The sequence below is a fragment of the Esox lucius genome, chromosome 5 (genome assembly GCF_011004845.1).
Source record: "Esox lucius isolate fEsoLuc1 chromosome 5, fEsoLuc1.pri, whole genome shotgun sequence".
Classification (NCBI taxonomy): domain Eukaryota; kingdom Metazoa; phylum Chordata; class Actinopteri; order Esociformes; family Esocidae; genus Esox; species Esox lucius.
The window spans coordinates 29633562-29653076 of record NC_047573.1 but is presented as its reverse complement, the minus strand read 5'-3'; the positions used below and the strand labels follow the sequence as shown (position 1 = coordinate 29653076).

At 42.5% G+C, this 19515-nt stretch overlaps 2 protein-coding genes across 4 annotated transcripts; one reads left to right on the top strand and one right to left on the bottom strand.

The window, feature by feature from the left end:
- Positions 1–650: 650 nt before the first annotated feature.
- On the bottom strand, positions 651–5313 carry LOC105028454 (endonuclease domain-containing 1 protein). The gene is made up of 2 exons (XM_010901213.5): positions 4791–5313; positions 651–1931 (listed from the first exon to the last, which is right to left on the bottom strand). Exons 1-2 carry the CDS (start codon positions 5070–5072, stop codon positions 1305–1307), a joined length of 909 nt encoding a protein of 302 aa, XP_010899515.1. The 5' UTR covers positions 5073–5313; the 3' UTR covers positions 651–1304.
- Positions 3800–15697, top strand: LOC105028452 (UDP-glucuronosyltransferase 2A1-like). Of its 3 annotated transcripts, XM_034292142.1 has the most exons (3): positions 10070–10861; positions 10991–13255; positions 13833–15697. In XM_034292142.1, exon 3 carries the CDS (start codon positions 13843–13845, stop codon positions 15454–15456), a length of 1614 nt encoding a protein of 537 aa, XP_034148033.1. In that variant the 5' UTR covers positions 10070–10861; positions 10991–13255; positions 13833–13842; the 3' UTR covers positions 15457–15697. The 3 variants fall into 3 exon arrangements, with proteins under 3 accessions (XP_034148035.1, XP_034148033.1, XP_034148034.1); XM_034292144.1 differs by lacking the exons at positions 10070–10861; positions 10991–13255 and adding an exon at positions 3800–4083; XM_034292143.1 differs by lacking the exon at positions 10991–13255.
- The last annotated feature ends 3818 nt before the right edge of the window (positions 15698–19515 follow it).

The following is a 19515-nucleotide window of genomic DNA, read 5'->3' as shown; positions in this document are numbered from 1 at the left end:
TAATATTTAGACTCATCAGACCAAAGGACAGATTCCCACCAGTCTAATGTCCATTTCTTGTGTTTCTTGGCCCAAGCTATTCCCTTATTATTGGTGTCCTTCAGTACTGGTTTCTTTGCAGCAATTCCACTATGAAGGCCTGATTCACATGGTCTCCAGTAGATGTTGACGTGTTTCTTGAACTCTGTGAAGCATGTATTAACTTATTTGGGCTGCAATCTGAGGTTCAGGTAATTGTCAGTGTATGAGGTTGGTAACTCTAATGAACTTATCCTCTGAAGCAGAGGTCACTCTGGGTCGACCTTACCTGTGGTGGTCCTCATGCACTTGATGTTTTTTGCGATTGCTCTTAAAGAAACTTTCATGAAATGTATTTTGATATGTTATGAAACATTTTAGATTATTCCATGTATGTTATTTCATAGTTCTGATGTCTTCATTATTAGTCTGCAGTATGGAAAATAATCAAAATAAGGAAATACCCTTGAATGAGTAGGTCTGTCCAAACTGTATAACATACATATAGGACTCCTTTTATACTACAGTGAATGTATATTCATAAAAGGTACACATTTCTGTATATATAGAAAACTGTATATTAACACTACTTAAACTTCAATTATAATGTTTGGCCACAAACATCAACTTGATTACACATGACTAAAGTATTTTATTCATCAAATGCACCAAATAACATAGCATCATTCTGGTCAATGAAATTCTTATGACATGGCACACGACTAAGAAGGAATGTAAAAACTGTTATGTCAACATATGCAATAACACCTGATATAATTTTTTAACATCACATAGTAATGGGCCTCTGCACGCCTAGGTAGATATTCCATTGATAATACGCCGTTTCCAGCTACAATAGTCATTTACAACATCAACAATGTCTACACTGTGTTTCTGATCAATTTGATGTTAAATTAATGGACAAAAAAAGGATTTTATTTTGAAAACAAGGACATATTTGAGTGATCCCAAACTTTTGAATGGTAGTGTAGCTAGCAAAACTAAAAGGGTTTGCATAACCCTCTACTCTAAATAACTCAAGCCAAAACAAAAACAAATGTTTAGGTTGTTGGCTAAATGAAATAATCCCAGCAAACACAATGCTCACATGAACATCATTTCTCTTATTGCATCCCAAACAGTGTCAAAAGCAGATTTTTTGAATATACTTGTAAAATTAGTGCTAAATTATAATTGAAAATACACTAAATCTGTATGTACACAGATGATCCTTACCAATACACCCTGTTAAAATACATTATTAGACATGGATATTGTATGTAGGATCATCGTAAACCAGAGCAGTTTTCATAGAAGACATTGATGACAGTGCCAAATCGCTGCTTCAGGTACATCTCTAATGTATCCAGTGGCATGCGCCTCACATCGTATCCCCAGAACTTTTTCTGACTACTCTTGTCAATGGGCACAATCTCCTCTGTGCTGTTACGATCATTTCGTCCAATAGCAGCGTAAGTGGGAAAAAACTCACTGAGATTAAACTTGTTAAGAAGACTTTCATTGTACTTAGGGCAGCAGTAGGCTGACCACAGATACTCAGGCACGGCCACGCGATGACCCTTGATCCAGTGCTTGTCGTCCTGATAGGGGATAACCCCTGTCACCACGTAGGCCTCGCCGAGGCAGTAGGATCCTAGAGAGTGGTTGACCATGTCTTCCAGTATCTCCCAGGGCCCGTTGTTGGAACCGAACTTCTGAGGAACCACATTGGTCAGGGTGAATGTTGACACGCGGTCCTCGTGGGTTCGATGGTGAAGGCTGGGGTTGAGGTGCCCACGCGTGTACGAGGAGTTGATATAGTCCAGCTGGACGGCCTGGCTGTTCACAATGTTCGGATTCAGAACCCCTGGCGGGAAGGGAGCCATGTTGCCGTCTTCTGTGGCATTGGCTAACTGGAAAGAGGAACCATTGTGGGTCAAGGAAGGTTTATGTGGGAGTTTTATAAAAAGCCCTTGTGTTGAAAGTAGGGGCTTTCTGAACAAGAAAACCCACAGGGACACAATCCTCTGCAGATGTTGAGGGTTTATGCAAACCACAAAATGTGTCTCTTTGTAAATTATTTCAATCCTTTAATAATACAGAACACTCTAGTCACAGCTGTACTTGCAAAGAGCATAACATCCTATTTTTTATGACTAAGGTGCAGTCCACTGTAAGTAACGCCTGCAGGTTCTCCTTGTGCATGCTACTGGCTAACAAAAGGAGCTATTAACTGTTTGCATTAAATATGGCGCCAGTTTTCATTTTCATTAATTCCAATTGGCTGTGCGAAGTGTTTTACTCTTAAAGCAACATAAGCAGACTAGGCTATCTGTTGTAACCTGTTATGACTATACAGGGCCGGCTCTAGGCATAAGCAACATAAGCGGTCACTTCATAAGCGGTCGCTTAGGGCCCCTGAACATTAGTGGGCCTATGACTGCTAGGGAGCCCCCTAACGATAGGGGAGAATTTTTGCTTAGGGCCCCCAAAAGGCTTGAGTCGGCACTGTGACTATGTGAAAGTTACTCTCTAAGCTGGTGACCCCACTGCAGTTCCCTCACTTTGGGACACTTGTGCAAATGGTTGTGGCTTATGAACGCACAAAATGAGGGCCAAGGGTGAAGGAGAATGGGTCCATTTGGCATTCACCAAAGGACTATGGGTTTAAAGTACAAACTATCGACAAGTCTCCACCAAAATCACTTTCAAAATTTTCACATTTTGTTGTCTTTCATTTATACACAGTACCCACAACAAAATCTGAAAAAATTTAAACGATAAAGGATAACCAAACCACCTTCCAGATCACTAATCAAGGTAACTGGCTTCCATCTGTGATTAATTATAGTGACTTTGATTAGTTCGGATTAAAAGCAGTTGGTCATAGAAGACTCAACTGCTTAGTAGTGCAATTCAAAGCAAAGAATCCTCTATAAGCAGAAATGTACTGCCACCCTAAGAACCTACAGTAAAGCACAGGATGGCAGCATCCTGTTGTGGGGGTGTTTCTCTTTAGCAGGGACTGGAGCACTTGTCAGAATACAAGGGAAAATACCAAGCGATTCCTGAGGAGAACCTGCAGCCCTCTGCCAGGAAGGTGAAAATGGGAAGATGGTTCACGTTCCAACGTGACAATGAACCAAAGCACAACACCAAAACAACCATTCAGTGGCTGAAGGACAAGGTGAATGTCCTTGACTGGCCTAGTCAGAGCCCCGACCTAAATCCCTTTGAAAATCTGTAGAATTACTTAATGAGTGCAATCCATCTGCAGTCACCATGACATTTGACTGAGCTTGATCAATTCTGCAAGGAAGAATGGGGAAATATTGCACAGTCCAGGTGTGCAAAGTTAGTAAAGACGTATTCAAAGGGCCTCATGGCGGAAATTCAAGCAAATGTGTTTTTCTGTTTTTATTTACTCCCAGTAACCCGCAATATCCAAGTGAATTTATTTAACATGTAAGGAGACACAGCTGTCATTACAGTTTTCCCAGCGAGAGCTACATACTCAGAGTCACTAGATTCTCTTTTAAGGGCTTTAGTCACAAAAAAGCACACTGGGATGGCTGCAAACTAAAGAATTGAACCATTATGGATACAGTGGATTACAGAAAGAAATAAGATATTTTTTTGGCTACAATCTAAGGCTGTCCTCTCACAATTTACTAGAGTTTTACTATAGTTTTATTTATTAAAATAACATTAACATAAAATCTAAATGCATTTTTGATTCACACTATCAAAGACAAACTGTCGCTGTACTGTAAGGCAAAACACATTCGCACACACCTGGAAGGCATAGAAACTCAATGACCATCTTGTTTACCTGGTAACTTACATGATGCTCTCCATCGAACAAGTCCTGTGACTGGTGACAGTAGAATTATTTCGGTGAGTTGTTTTTAGTCACTTCCCTAAAAAAGATTTTTTCGGATTCTGTTTATACGTAGCAGGACCACACGTCATCACTCCGCTTCAATAGTCCCTGAGCGAGCCACTGTGTTTAGGCCTCTTTACCCATGGGGGTATTTATCAGGAAAGTGTACCACATGATGTTGTGTAAGTACCGTGCGACAAATATGATTTTCACCTGTTTGTAAAGAACCCTGTCTTATTCCTGTCCAGGTTTTCCATGTGTTTGCCCCTGTCTGTTCACCTTTCCCCCAGTACACTTTGTGTTTATATGCTGCTCTTAGACAGTGTTTGTGCTATTTGTTCTATCTGCCTGCTGGTTCTCCTTTGTCCTGCCCGCCTGCACGTTCACCTCACCCTGCCTATCAGTACTTCTCCCTGCCTGCCAGAGTTTGGGGATCTTTACTCTCTAGTTTCCTTAATTTAGTTCTTGGTATTTTGTGTGTTTTGTGTTTTTGGACGTTTGTTTGCCAAACTTTTGTTTTATATTGATTGGCTTCCTTGTTTGTGTGCTGCCTGCCTGTTTGCAAAAATATAAGAGAAAAGGAAAATGCTCTGCGTATGGGTCTGCGTATGGGTCTCATTACTGCCGTACTGGTGAATCATGTTTACACCATAAAAAAATCTCAGATGTACTTCTGGCCAAAATGATGTTCATCTAGATAAAATTATGGTAGTGTAATAATGCTCTAATTAGACATTGTTAAGTTTGTATTTTACACATAGTCCAATTTCACTGTAATTTCAAATTTGCCAAAAGATTGTTAAGTAGGTATTTTACAATTTTATAGTCCCTTTTCACTGAAATTTTAAATAATAAATTGACTTTACACTATCTTTACGTTATTTCTTACCTGTGGTTCAAACTTCCATTGTGATGAGGGTCTCTTTCCTTCAGGCTGGCTATATATGTAGGCAGAGAATATCGGCGAGCGTCTCTGGCGTCTGTACAGCGAGGCAAAACGGTATTGGTTCTCATAGCGTTGACAGATAGGTGTCCCTGACAGACCTTTGGGGGGCCATGACCTGTAGAAAAAATTCAGACATGGGAAGAAGTCCCCGACATCGGCCTCAGACAGAGACAACAAGCCTGCCAGAGCAAGGAGGACCAAACCCCCGGCACAAAGATAGGACATTCTGACAAAGAGGCTGGAGAATCTCTTGAAGTTTTCCAGGAATGTAAAAGCAAAATGCCCCAAAAACTAGATAGATTCTTTACATTTCATGTTGTCCCTTATTCAAGGCTGGCGCATTTCAATACAAAATTCTTTCTTACTGCTTTAGAGATAAATGGTCAGGAAAGCTACAGAAAAACAACTTGTGAGCAGCTACTCTCCTTATCAGCTAAAATTCACATTGTTAAAACAGGAAGAATGTCTGGGCTTTTCTGCACTTTCACTTCTCTGTGCCTTACCAGAAGATAAAAAAGCTGAACCAGCAGAGTAAAATGCTTTCTCACACATTAAACTTGCCACAGTAATATCACATGGCCTTTATAAACAGTATCAATCAATCTCATTGAGCTCAACATACAATGGATTGAATAAGTAATCTCCCCTCAAAGGATTTTTAGGATGGTAGTGTTGAAATCTGATTTTAAAATACATTTCATGCAAATTCATTCATTGGGATACACAACAATGTAAAAGTGCAAATATTGTTTTAATGTGAAACAAAAGGAAATAAGACATAAACTACTGACTTGTCTTTGGTTGGAAAAGTATTCATTTGACTCAACCGCCATCACACATTTGAATGATCTTCTCAGGGAAATGAAATGTGAACAAGTCCTTTCCTCATGCAATCTTGATCCAAAATCAAAGTCAACCTGGTTGTCATACATGCCACATAGCATGATGTTAATCGTAAAATTACTTCATGCAGTACACGTCTGTAGGCGCTTTGCACTGCCCAAACTGACTTTCTCTCCCCTGTTCTCATCCTTCTAGATTCCACACTAATAAATCCTCTCATGTCATTCACATGGTGTGTAATGCTGAGCGCTCAGTTAGCTCTCTTGGCTGTTAGTAAAGCCATGGGTGGGGTGTTTGTTAAGCTTGCTGCTAAGTTTGGATTTTAATAAGCAATGCGCATTAACCCATTCTTCTCAGTTATAAATCTCTCCTTTTCTTTCTCCAAACGGTGTATGTTAGATAGTCATGGGCGTTCTGAGTTGGCTCTTGCGGCTTGATTTACCTGCTCATCTCACTCGCAAACGGTTCTTTGTTTAAAATGCTTAAAAATAAATCCAGACAATAAAAAGTGCAAAAATGAACTGTAAACTAAAAAAAGATGACTATAAGTATATTAGAGTGTGAAATGCATGCTCAAATTGGTTACTTCTTATCTGTCCTAGATATTAAATTAGGAATGCAGTTTAATTGACTTTACGCTACTGAAAAAATGTACATGTAACATGCATTCTCCCCACTGTAACATGCATTCTCCCCACTGTAACATGCACTCTTTATTTTTTCTGCAGTGCAGAAAATTATGTTATCCGCAAGTAATTGTTCCTTTCACTTGGCTCCTTTCAACAATGCAGTTCAGTTTCCAACATTCAGTTTCCAACATTGCAAAAAGAGCCAACTGTGGGGCCCAAGCTTACGGCTGGGCAGACGGAGGGGAAGATCCCTGGTGGACAGCCATATCTGGTCTCCTGGGAGGTACTCTGGGGCATTACTCCGTTGCCTGTCTGCCTGCACCTTATGATGTCGGACTGCCTCCTGCAGTTGGACGTGGGCGGCGGAACAGACCTCATCTGACTTCCTGAACCACCCCCCCACAGCCTGGATGTCACTGGAACCCCCCCACCCAGGGGCACAGAGGAGGCTGGAACCTGAGCACCACCTGGAAGGTGGTCAGACCTGTGGAGGAATGGCGCAAGGAGTTTTGAGCATATTCCGCCCAGGGGAGAAAGAGTGTCCACTCACCTGGACGGTCCATGCAATAGGACCGGAGGAACCTTCCTAGTTCTTGATTAATGCGCTCAGCCTGCCGTTGGTCTGTGGGTGATACCTGGATGTGAGGCTGACCGCTACCCCCAGCCTTGACATGAAGGCTTTCCAGACACGGGATGTAAACTGGGGGCCACGGCCCATCACGATGTCCTCCGAAAGTCCATACAGCCAGAGCGCCTTCTGAAACAGCATCTCAGCCACATGTAGAGCAGAGGGGAGACCAGGTAATGGGATGAACCTAAACATCTTTGAGAACCTGTCCACTACCACAGCAATGGTGTTCTTCCCCTCTGCAGGTGACAGGTCCTTAACAAAGTCCACTGAGAGATGTGACCAAGGCCTCCCTATTCCAGACCACCATTGTTTCGCCCTGAGCACCTCCAGGGTCCAATTGATGCCCGAATGCCCTGTAGCTGGTGTGATGTGCACCCAGTTCACCAACCGGCCCCTCACTCTGCGAGTCACGTAAGTCTTTTCCAGGAGGCAGGTTGCTGGTGTGGGTTCCCGTCTCCCTGCCCACTGAATGTCTTCGTCAATGTACCAGGAGACAGGACACACAACAGACAAGTGTGGTAGAATACGGATGTCCTTTGAGAGCTCTGAACACAGTCGTGCACGTGGGAGAGTGCGTCCACCCTGACGTTCTTCGTAACGTGGTAGTACGTCAGGGTGAACTGGAAGTGCTAGAAAAAAAGCATCCATGGAGCCTGGCGGGGGTTAAGGCGCAGTGCTGCCCTGATGTATTCGAGGTTCCGGTGGTCTGTCAGGACTGTAATGGCTCTTGGGTGCCCTCGAGCCAGTGTCTCCACTCCTCCATTGCCAACTTTACTGCCAGTAGCTCCCGGTCACCCACACCGTAGTTGCTCTCAGCAGCAGACAGCTTGAATAGTAGGCACAGGGGTGGAGCCGAGGTGGATTACCGTGCTGATGGGAGAGGACCGCCCCCATCCCGACCTCGAATGCGTCAACCTCAACTGTGAAGGGCTTGAGGGGGTCTGGATGTTTAAGGAGAGGGGATGTGTTGAACCTGCCCATCAGGTCAAGGAAGGCCTTCACCGTGTCTGGGATCCAGTGGAGGTGCTGATGATGGCCTTTCAACAACGACGTGAGCAGCGATGTGATGGTGCTGAAACCTTTGATAATTGCCGGTAAAAATTGGCAAATCCGATGAAGCTCTGTAGCTCCTTGATGGTTTTCAGGACTGACCATGACCACACTGCGTCCACCTTCATCTCCTCCATCTTCACACCCTCTGGAGCGATGTGGTATCCTAGGAAGATGAGGGGTGGAGGTGTGAAATGCTCATTGTTCCCCCTTTGCAAACAGGTGGTGCTGTTGTAAGCACTTTAGAACAGCATGGACGTGGGCTTCATGTTCCGGGTATGTTGTGAAGTAGACAGTGGCGTTTTTATATATAAAAAATTACATACCAGTAAACCTCCAAACTCCCTCTTGCTACTGATGTGTTTATTTAACACATCAACAAACAGCGTGGCCCCACAAAACACTTTTAACGACAGAGCGGCTTGCTTCTACCAGGTGTTGTAGAACACATACTGGAGAGAGAGAAAGAGAGAGAGAGACCTTCTTGTGTAATTGCACTCCTCTCTCACACACATGTTAAATTATCACTGGGTTTTTACCCTCTTCAAGATGGAAAGGTTCCTCTCTGACTAGGATGTTGTCATAGGTGTTGTTATGATAATTTTCAGCAGAGTGACGGTCTCAGTAAAAGCCTCCTCTAGGTTGTTCTCATGGATGGATCTTAACAGAGACAGGGCCGTCTTACCAGTGTGAAGCTCAGTGTGGCGTTACAGAGAAGTCAGCTCAGACTTCAACTTTTCCTTGTTTTCTGGAGGCCATAGTTTCACTGCACAGTCAACCTCAGATGCAGGGAATTACAGGACAATTTGTGGGAAGAGCAAGCTGTCAACCAACTTGGCAGTGATCAGGTGGTCACTTCGTGAAAACCTCTGCTCCACCTGGGAGATGACTGTGTCGCATGCCTCCTTCATCACCGGTGCTGTGTTGGTTATTCGTCGGCCTGGCTTGTCTGTTCCATTGTGAATGGCACACAATGGAACAGACAATGCTTCCACATATTCTGGACATTCTCCTTGAAACAGCTAATCCCAGATGCATCAATGCTCCGTTTTTACATCAACTTCTGGCGTAGGGAAGAAAACATTTACAGCAAATTTACAGCAGCTGCAGAAAGTTTTATTGACAGGCTGTATGTCTCACTTATGGTGGCCTCATCCCATCCTGGTTGTGTGTGTATGTCCTCCATACACAGGAGCAGCGCAGCGTGGTTTTCCCAAATGGCATTGACAGTTCTACTTATGAAGTCACATCGTACAGCGGGTGGCCTTGGAATGTGCCTCTGTGTTGTGTTTACCCTTCCAAGTAAGCCTAATTTCACAGCATTGTCCAGATGACTCCCTCTGCTCTCTTGTTTTCCAATCCTCTCAGAAAGATGTTTCTAATCTTTGTAACCCGTCCTCGACCAAGTACCATCTCCACCAAACACCAAAGCAGACATGGAAAACAGAAGACTGTCTTCTTTTGTATGCTAACCGTTAGCCACTTTTCTTCAAAAACCACTCCACGTTAAACCCGCGGTTACTTTTACCAGCAGTTTGAGTGATGACAATACCCTGTGGCTGATGGGCACCAAGTCACTTTACTTCAAGCTTGTCCTCCAAATCAAGGGCTTTAAACCGGTGCTCGACTATGAAATCCACTTTATTCATTTTCTCAAGTTATCTAAGACAATCTACCCTCCTCGCTCTTCTTGCAGACTAATGTTGGCGCCAGACAGACAGCCAATCAGGTCTCAAACACAAAATGATGCTTTAGTGGGGCTACCGGCTGTCAGCCCCACTTGGCATCAAATTCATGTGATCTACATTGATCACACTAACATTCTGAGCATGCATATTATTATTTTCACACATGCAATGTACATTGCATTGTGAGAGAGGGGTTAGCCCCACATTCACGCTTAGCTACTGCAAACTCGAATCGGCAGAACGATGTCTGATGCAGCAAAGCAGGGACCAATGAACATGACATAAAATCCTAACACAAATGATATGCAATTTAGGAAGATGCTATATTCATAGATAAATAATTATAGTAAGTAATCTTTGAGAAATAAAAATAACATAATTTTTTTGCAGTTCTTTCTATTGACAACAGGTGGGGCCCAGTGGCTCCTGAGTCAATCAGGGCGGTAGAGGGGTGAAAGGGAAAACCACCAGACAATACAATGGGAAAACAGAATGAACTGGCGATGTTGCATAAACCCAAGGCACCTACTGTGCCCGACTGCACTGTCTGGGTACTCACCCCTTTCCTGCTTCCTGTCTGGAAATGCCCTTTCTCCCCCAGAACAGGCACAGACAACTCCTGCATTCTCTCTCCTCTGTGGGGAGCCTGGCGGTTGTGGTCCCGGAGCTGCCCATCAATAGTGATCGCCTGGGCGATGAAGGTTTCCAGCAACATGGAACTGCTTACGCACAGCAGCTCCATTTGAAACCCCATCCACAATCCCTTGCGGAAGGCGGTCCTTAGAGCCGGGCTTATTCCACCAGCTGGATGCAGCCACCGACCGTAACGACAGGGCATACTCTGAGGCCGTGCTGCTGCCCTGCCTCAGGCGCAAAAGCCACTTGCCTCCATCCTGACCCTTTCGCAAGATGGTTTAAAAACTGCTGGGAATTGCGCCATGAATCTGGAAAGTCTATCCTCTAGCTCCGGTGCCCGTCCAGGGGGACCGGACTCTCTGTCATGGCTGCCCTGGCTCATCCTGGGACATGTGGTGAAAAACTCAAATGGAAAAGTAAAAAAGGACGTAAAGAAAAAGTACCTTGATGTGGACGGATTATTCTGTGATTGTGCGAGTGAGACAAGCGTGTCAAGTGAGGCAAAAAGGGAAAGGAAAGGAAACAAAACAAACAATGGTAAGTTTGTCTTTTAAGGGTTTTTTAGTAAACGCACCAACACGGTCAATCGACAGACAAATAATTATCTGTGAGGTGCGGTGGGTGAAGAATAGAATATAAACACAACTAAACAGTGATTGGAAACAGGTTCGTCCTCAGGGTGCGCTGCTGCCACACCACTCCTGCCGGAGGAGCGCCGGAGAGGAAGGGGAGCCGAGGTGCCACGTGGAGCAGACGTTGCACAAACATGGAGTTAAAGCCGCTCCCCTCAATTCCCCAGAAATGCATTCATCTTTCTCTCCCGTCTGAACATAATATGATAAAATAATCCGTAGTTGGTCAGCTACACCTTACTTTGCCATAAAATGGATTGGGTACTTGATGTTGGTTAATGGGCAGAAGAAGCGTGTAGTTGTGAGCAGTGCTTGAATTCTACTATTACTCATCCCAAGGAAGTTTTCAACAGATTATTAGAAGATAAAATGACATATGTAAAAGTATATGCCAGTTGTACAAATGTCTCGGTATAGGCCAGGTGTTAGAAGAGAAACATTTGTCCCAATAAAACGGAAACAGCCAAGGATAGGACAAACATCCCAGATAGAGCACATACATCTCGTCGTCAGCCCATAAAAATACATAGACAAGGTGCATAGCAATCATTAGCATAGCCTACGAAAGAACTGTAATATAGATATACTAGAAACAGACAGATCCTCGGATATAAATTCAGTCCGTGAAACAAAATCTTATTTGACCTCTGGCTTAATCGATAGTCAAAAAGTGAGCTTTGCCAGAAATGGTTTTGTTAGATAATAATAATATGGGCTACTTTGTGGTTAAATTACCTACACCATTTCAATACACACTACAGCTGAGCTAATGGTGTATGACATCTAAGTCAGCATCAGGAATTAGCACTAGTTACCAACAACAACCAATCATCTAACTTGTAACTCCATTCTTAAGTCTGATTGTGGACAAAGACAATCATTTCAATATTGTTTAGTAGACTGACCTGATGAGCAGCTCCTTACAAGCTGAAAAGGCATTTGTCTTTAGTACGTCTTGTGACAAACAAATTATATATATCCAAACATTATTTAAAAGGAAAATCCAGTTTTTGACAACACTGTGCCTTTAAATAAGAATTGTCAACTGATTTAACACAAAGATTTATTAATAGAAAATGATAAGTCAAAATACATGAATTGCGCCGCTGCGGGCCTGTAAATAGTTGTTTTAACCCTTAAGTCTCCACATCTATTCGCCCAGATCTATGTCTCTCTATCGGTTTTATTCCTCTAGCCCCAGGGGCGGTTACTTTTCATTCTCGTGAGTAAAAACCATCCTTATTGGCTCTTCGTTGGCATGGTGACATGTTGGACGAATCACGTTCGTTTCTTCGCTGTCCAGTGAGGAAGGACATGCTCTAAACTCTGCCCCCTTGGGGTCATTTTCGGTTACAGATCAACAGATTCTTGCATACAGATGTGAAATCATTTACAAGGTTACAGGAATTAACATTCTATTATCCTAACCTAGTCTAGAACATTAGGGGATTGGAGACAGACGTTTTCTTCCTGCTGTATAGGAGGTGGTTTCTTTTGCATGTTAAGGGTTGGGGTTTAATCCTATCTCTCTCAATAAGACAGGTGAAAAGTCAGAGTGAGTGAGAGTGAGTGTGAGACAAAAGGCTGTCTTGACCTATTCTTCACAGAGACAAGGTGTGAGAATTACAACAACAGTTTTAAACCTTGATAGTTATTGTATTCAATCATATTTTCCTAACCTGGCTGCAGCATACAATTTAATAAAACAGAAACACAGAAATACATGGTTATTAAATCAGCATTATTTGAACTTTATTTATCTCAACACAAAACAGCATGCCCTCCCACATGCAAGCCTGCGCATACAGACCCAAACCACATAGCTTTTGTGAATAAAGTTTCTGAGTATAAGTGTTGGTTCTGATGTGTGTCTCGGAATTACCGTTAGCTATTATTTCTTTACCCAATGTTAGTTTACTGAGAATTCCTCACTCAGCAGTTTCTCTCAGTCACACCAGGCTTTGTTTCTCCAAAACCCTGTGGGGAAAAAAGTATTTGGAAGGATATTGCGGGGGTGGAGTTGGGAATTTTGTGGGAGTGGGGTGCCGAGAGGTTCATCCTTCCCTTCCCCCTACACCAGCTCTTTTCGTCCTTTCCTCTCTCACACATACACACAAATCTGCTGTCCATTGTAAGGAGCTTATGTTTTTTCCCCTCACTATAACCTCTCCCACATTATACAACACTACTGGAGTTATGCAAAAGTACTTCAGTTTGATATCCACTCAACAGTATTTGCCAGCCCCAGTAGGCCAGAGGTGGCTCAGAGTACACTTCTGTTCAGAATTTGAGAATTAAGGTAGGCTGGAATGTTCTTTTTCTTCTGTAATCTATACAACTCAATATTTTTGCATACAATTGTTTAAGAGCCATCAAAACCCTAGGGACATTTTCAATTGTATTTGTTGACTGTCGGGAATGTCTAGAAACAAATTATAATTCTGTTAACTCTGGTATGTTCCTATGGCAAATATATTTTAATAAAACTTTTCTCTAATGTAACAAATGTGCACATTATAATGGTTTACCTGCCAATATTAGTGTTCATTTACCTCTACTACTGCTAAATATTCCCTGGAGATAAGTAGATGTATTTTTGTAGGGGTTTTGCCTTAGTTTACGGATTCCTCTGGACTTTCAACCTTAATGCATCACATATATTTCCATAGCTCATGTGAAGCTTTCCACAGTTCCAATGTTTTACTGAGCTACATAAGCCATTCAAAGTGCCTTAAAAGTTTTCATCAGTGTTCTCTGCCAGTTACCTATTTTTCCTATTGTGTTTTTCCTGTAGTATTTATTGCAATGTAACATTAGCATAAGCAGTTAAATCACTACTTATGCACCATTACTGTGTATAATCTCATTCTCCCCAGGGCGGAAACAATGAGTAGCCTGCATGGGGTAACCTGGTTCGCCCTTTCGGTATCCTTGGCCTTCCTTATAGGCCCTCCAGGGGCTCTCGGGGGCAACATCCTGGTCTTCCCCTTGGACGGCAGCCACTGGGTCAACATGAACCTCCTAATTGAAGGGCTCCATACCAGGGGGCACCAAATCACAGTGGTGCGTTCATCCAGCAGCTGGTACATCAAGGAGTCGGCTCCCCACTACCACTCTATCTCCATCACTGTGCCTGGAGGCATGGACATCGAAAAACAAGACTTCTTTTCCTCCTTACTTGTCAACATGCTGAAGATCCAGAGGGAAGGAGCATCGCCGTTGGCTTTCATGTCCTACTACTTGCACATGCTGTCGGGTTTGTCGGTCATGCACCGGCAAGCCAGCCAGTTTGTGGTGGAAATGTTTGAGAACAAGGCTTTGATGCAGAGCCTGCGGGATAGCCGGTACGACGTGGTGCTCTTGGACCCGGGGCTGCCCATCGGGGTCCTGGTCGCCCATGAGCTTGGGTTGCCAACTGTGTTCAATGTTCGCTGGATCACCAGCGGAGAAGGGCATTTTGTGGTGGCCCCCTCGCCGGTGTCCTATGTTCCCACTTCTGGCTGCATCACCTCAGACCAAATGATCTTCAGCCAGAGAGTTGGGAACATGTTCATGTACCTCCTCAATAGGTTCATGGCCATCGATAGGTTTGTGGTCAGCCCGCACTACGATCGTCTAGTGGATAGGTACTTTGAGCCAGGCATTAAGTTTTACCACCTGCTGCAGGGGGCAGACTTCTGGCTCATGCGAGTGGACTTTGTGTTCGAGTTCCCCCGACCCACCATGCCCAACATCGCTTACATCGGAGGCTTTCAGTGTAAGCCCTCTGAACCCCTACCGACCGACCTTGAGGAGTTTGTCCAGAGCTCAGGGGAACACGGGTTCATCCTGATGTCACTGGGAACTCTGGTGAAAAACTTACCTGTGGAGATCACATCGGCGATCGCCGCCGCCTTTGCCAAACTTCCCCAGAAGGTAATCTGGAAGCACCTCGGCAAGCGACCCAATGGCCTGGGCAACAACACACTGCTGGTCAAGTGGATGCCCCAGAACGACCTCCTGGGCCACGCCAAGGTTAGGGCTTTTGTGGCCCATGGTGGCACCAATGGCCTGTATGAAGCCATGTACCACGGGGTGCCAGTGGTGGGATTACCACTGCTCTTTGACCAGTTTGAGAATTTTTTACGACTGGAGGAGCGTGGGGCAGCCAAGGTGCTAGATGTCACCAAGATCTCCAGCCAGAGCTTCCTGGAGGCCATACAGGAAGTCCTCCATGAGCCCTCTTACAAGAGCAATATGGAGCGTCTCTCCAGGCTCCACCGAGACAAGCCCATGCATCCTCTGGACACTGCGTTTTTCTGGACTGAATTTGTCATGAGGCATAAAGGAGCCGCACACCTGCGAACAGAGTCTTACAGGATGCCCTGGTACTCCTATCATTCCCTAGATGTGATTGGATTCCTATTGACTGTTTTGTTTATGGTCGTAGCCATAACTCTGTGTTCAATACGCTTTCTGTGCCTCAGACTATGCAGGAACTATAAAAACAAACAAGAGTAACATTGGGCTCTTTAATGTGGAAATGTGTACATGTGGCATTATATTCTTTCTTGTGCTAATAGTTGATCTCAAAAAATGTTTTATATTTTATTTTGCTACAGAAAACAATCACTTGCCAATGATTAGAAAGCATTGTTAAAAAAAAGTGTCTAAAAAGCATGTTGAAAAGGTTCCAAACCAAATCATATTACATGATAAACCCAATCTGAATTCTGAATTAAAAGAAATGTGTTGTTGTAAACCGCATTATTTCAAAATGAACTCATAGCACAGTGGGAACGATATGAGGTTCTTTGGTGGATTTTTACCAGATAAGTTGACAGGAAACACATTTGAATTTATATCAACAATCTGAGCCCAGTTAGGGTTAAGTGCTTTGCTCAGGGACATAATTATATATTTTACACCTTGCAGTTCTGGGATTCAATTTAACTACCTTTATATTTATAGTGTTCAGATGCTCTAACTACTACATTTCCAGCTACCAAATACAGGTGCTGGTCATAAAATTTTAATATCATCAAAAAGTTGATTTATTTCAGTAATTCCATTCAAAAAGTGAAACTTAATGTATAATGTATACATTCATTCCACACAGACTGATATATTTCAAGTGTTATATTTCAAGTGTTAACTGACAACTAAAGAAAACCCCAAATTCAGTATCTCAGAAAATTTGAATATTCTGAAAAGGTTCAATATTGAAGACACCTGGTGCCACACTCAAATCAGCTAATTAACCCAAAACACCTGCAAACGCCTTTAAATGGTCTCTCAGTCTAGTTCTGTAGGCAACAATCATGGGGAAGACTGCTGACTTGACAGCTGTCCAAAAGATGACCATTGACACCTTGCACAAGGAGGGCAAGACACAAAAGATCATAGCTAAAGAGGCTGGCTGTTCACAGAGCTCTGTGTCCAAGCACATTAATAGAGAGGTGAAGGGAAGGAAATATGTTGTAGAAAAAAGTGTACAAGCAATAGGGAAAACCCTGGAGAGGACAGTGAAACAAAACCCATTCAAAAATGTGGGGGAGATTCACAAAGAGTCCTGCAGCTGGAGTCAGTGCTTCAAGAACCACCACGCACAGACATATGCAAGACATGGGTTTCAGCTGTCCCATTCTTTGTGTCAAGCCACTCTTGAACAAGACCCAACGTCAGAAGCGTCTCGCCTGGGCTAAAGACAAAAAGGACTGGACTGCTGCTGAGTTATGTTCTCTGATGAAAGTACATTTTGCATTTCCTTTGGAGAGGAGAGGCCCAGAATCCACGTTGCTTAAAGTCCAGTGTAAAGTATCCACAGTCAGTGATGGTTTGGCGTGCCATGTCATTTGCTGGTGTTGGTCCACTGTGTTTTCTGAGGTCCAAGGTCAACGCAGCCTTCTACCAGGAAGTTTTAGAGCACTTAATGCTTCCTGCTGCTGACCAACTTTATGGAGAAGCAGATTTCATTTTCCAACAGGACTTGGCACCTGCACACAGTGCCAAAGCTACCAGTACCTAGTTTAAGGACCATTGTATCCCTGTTCTTAATTGGCCAGCAAACACGCCTGACCTTAAATCTATGGGGTATAGTGAAGAGGAAGATGTGATACGCCAGACCCAACAATACAGAAGAGCTGAAGGCCACTATCAGAGCAACCTGGGCTCTCATAACACCTGAGCAGTGCCACAGACTGATCGACTCCATGCCACGCCACATTGCTGCAGTATTTCAGTCAAGCAGTAACTCAGCTTAATGTAACAACCATTTTTGTCTGTATATATGTTTTTTAAGTGTGAAGCACAGAAGATTGAAAGTAAGGCACAATGTTATGGCGTAACATCAATCTCTAAACTCAATTGGAGAAGAAAAAATGCAGTCGAGAGAGCAGAATGTGAAGTTGAGAGAGCAGAAACACAAGCCGCGTGAGCGAAGGACCAGGCGCGCGAGAGTATAAACATTGTGAGGGCACAGATATTGTTGCGTGGAATTTCTCCCCGACTTTAAATTCACCTGCGCCTTTTCGAATCTCCCGTGCTCTCACTTGACACGTGTTTGCCCTCACGAAACAGTACCTGGTACCTCAAACATGATTGGTAGACTTATTGCTTAATCAAGTCTTCTTTTTGTTACAATGCCGTTGACTGGTTAATTTAAAAAAGATTTAAGCCAGGGTTCTAAACAACGTGACCGAGCTATCATTGGCCATTAGTGCAATATAGTGATCGGAATTTCAAGTCTATTTAGTCATCCGGCTCACTTGTACCAGTTCATTTAAAAGAGATGGTTCATTTTGGCTCTCAAAACGGCTCCTCGTTCAGTATTTTGTTTTAAATCACCCTTTATTGCAAATACGATTATGCAAATGTTTCTAATCAACCCAAATTCTCTAATGGCCATAATAAAATGTGCTTCCCTTAGTAAAGCTGTGGAAAGTAACACTTTTATTTGTTAATTTATCTTTCATGGAAATTATGCATTTTAATCCAAGCAGGTTCCATGCATTTAAAAAATAAGTGCAAAATGTTGTTAACAATGCAATTACTCTTCATTGTGTCGGAAAAAATGTAATAGTGAAAGAACAGTAGAACAGATCACAATAGAACACAATAACAAAACATTGCAGCACACACTAACCAATAATGTAAATGGTTAAAGGAAAAAAATACTATTATTATTACCAGTTCAATGTGGGATTTGTTCTAATCGTTGGCCAAACTATAAACATGTTTCAAGATTCAACAGATGAGGAACTATTGTGTTAGATAGGGTTGTCCTGCTTGGAAGAACATAAGCTGGATTTAGAACATGACAGTAGTTTCTGAATCCCTTGTGCTCAACAATGATGTGGTTGGAAATATCTGGCACCCATCATCTTCTTTGATGAGGTAATGGCCTTTGGCATGTACTGGCCTATGGAGGTCTGGGAGGCAGGTTTGGTAGAGGCATTCGCTTGCATCAGGTAACACACTAACAGCCACTTTCAGCTGTGGCAGGTTAGATGTTTCGTTTTGACTTGCCTGTGGAGATCGTTGGTGGAGCCAGAACAAATGGAAAGTTTTCATTTGCAAATACTGCATACTGCATTTTGCTAGTTTTTTTGTTTTTGTAAAAATGTCACTCATGTTGGTATTCTAGCTACTGAGTCTTTTCGTGGGTGCTACGCAGTTTTTTTTACAGTTAAAGTTGGTTTTATATTCAGAGATTCAACAGAGATTCAACAGAGATTCAACAGAGATTCAACAGAGATTCAACAGAGATTCAACAGAGATTCAACAGAGATTCAACAGAGAATCAACATTCAACAGAGATTCAACAGACATTTGAAGTAAACATTTAAACGTTAAAAACTACTTGCATTCTTCACTGATAACTGACTTATCAAAATATTCTATATTAGGTTGGACAACTTTTACAAGCCTTTATTTGATCAAACAATAAATCCTAGATTTTACACACATTCTCTAACATTGATAAACACTATTATATCACAATAACCTTTTAAAATATTACCCTAGAAACTTCATTCCAAGTTCAAAATGTTCTACAGTAGGCTGCACAACAACCTATAATGTGATGAAAAAGTACACTTAGATTTTATACACATTTTCAAACTTCGAAAAATACAGATTAATTGCAATAACCGTTTAAGATTTCATTATAAAAACTTAGGGTAGACATCTTTTACAACAAGAAATCACAACTAGAATCTTCAAAATTCTGCAAACTTTGAAAAACACTGTTGTATTGTAATAGCTTTTTCAAAAATGTTCATAGAAACTTCGTTCCAAGTTCAAAATATTCTCCAGTAAGCTTGGAGAACAACTTGGGGATGAAGTTTCTATGATGTTATGTTAAAAAGTTATTGCGATAAAACTGTATTTTTAAGTTTGAATATGTGTATTAAATTAAAGTGTACTATTTCGATCAATTTAAAGGTTCTAAAGGTTGTCCAACTTACTGGAGACTATTTTGAACTGAAAAATATATTGCAATGAACTGCGTTTTTCAAAGTTAGAGAATGTGCAAGAAATCTATGTTTGATTGTTTGATCAAATAAAGGCTTGGGAAAG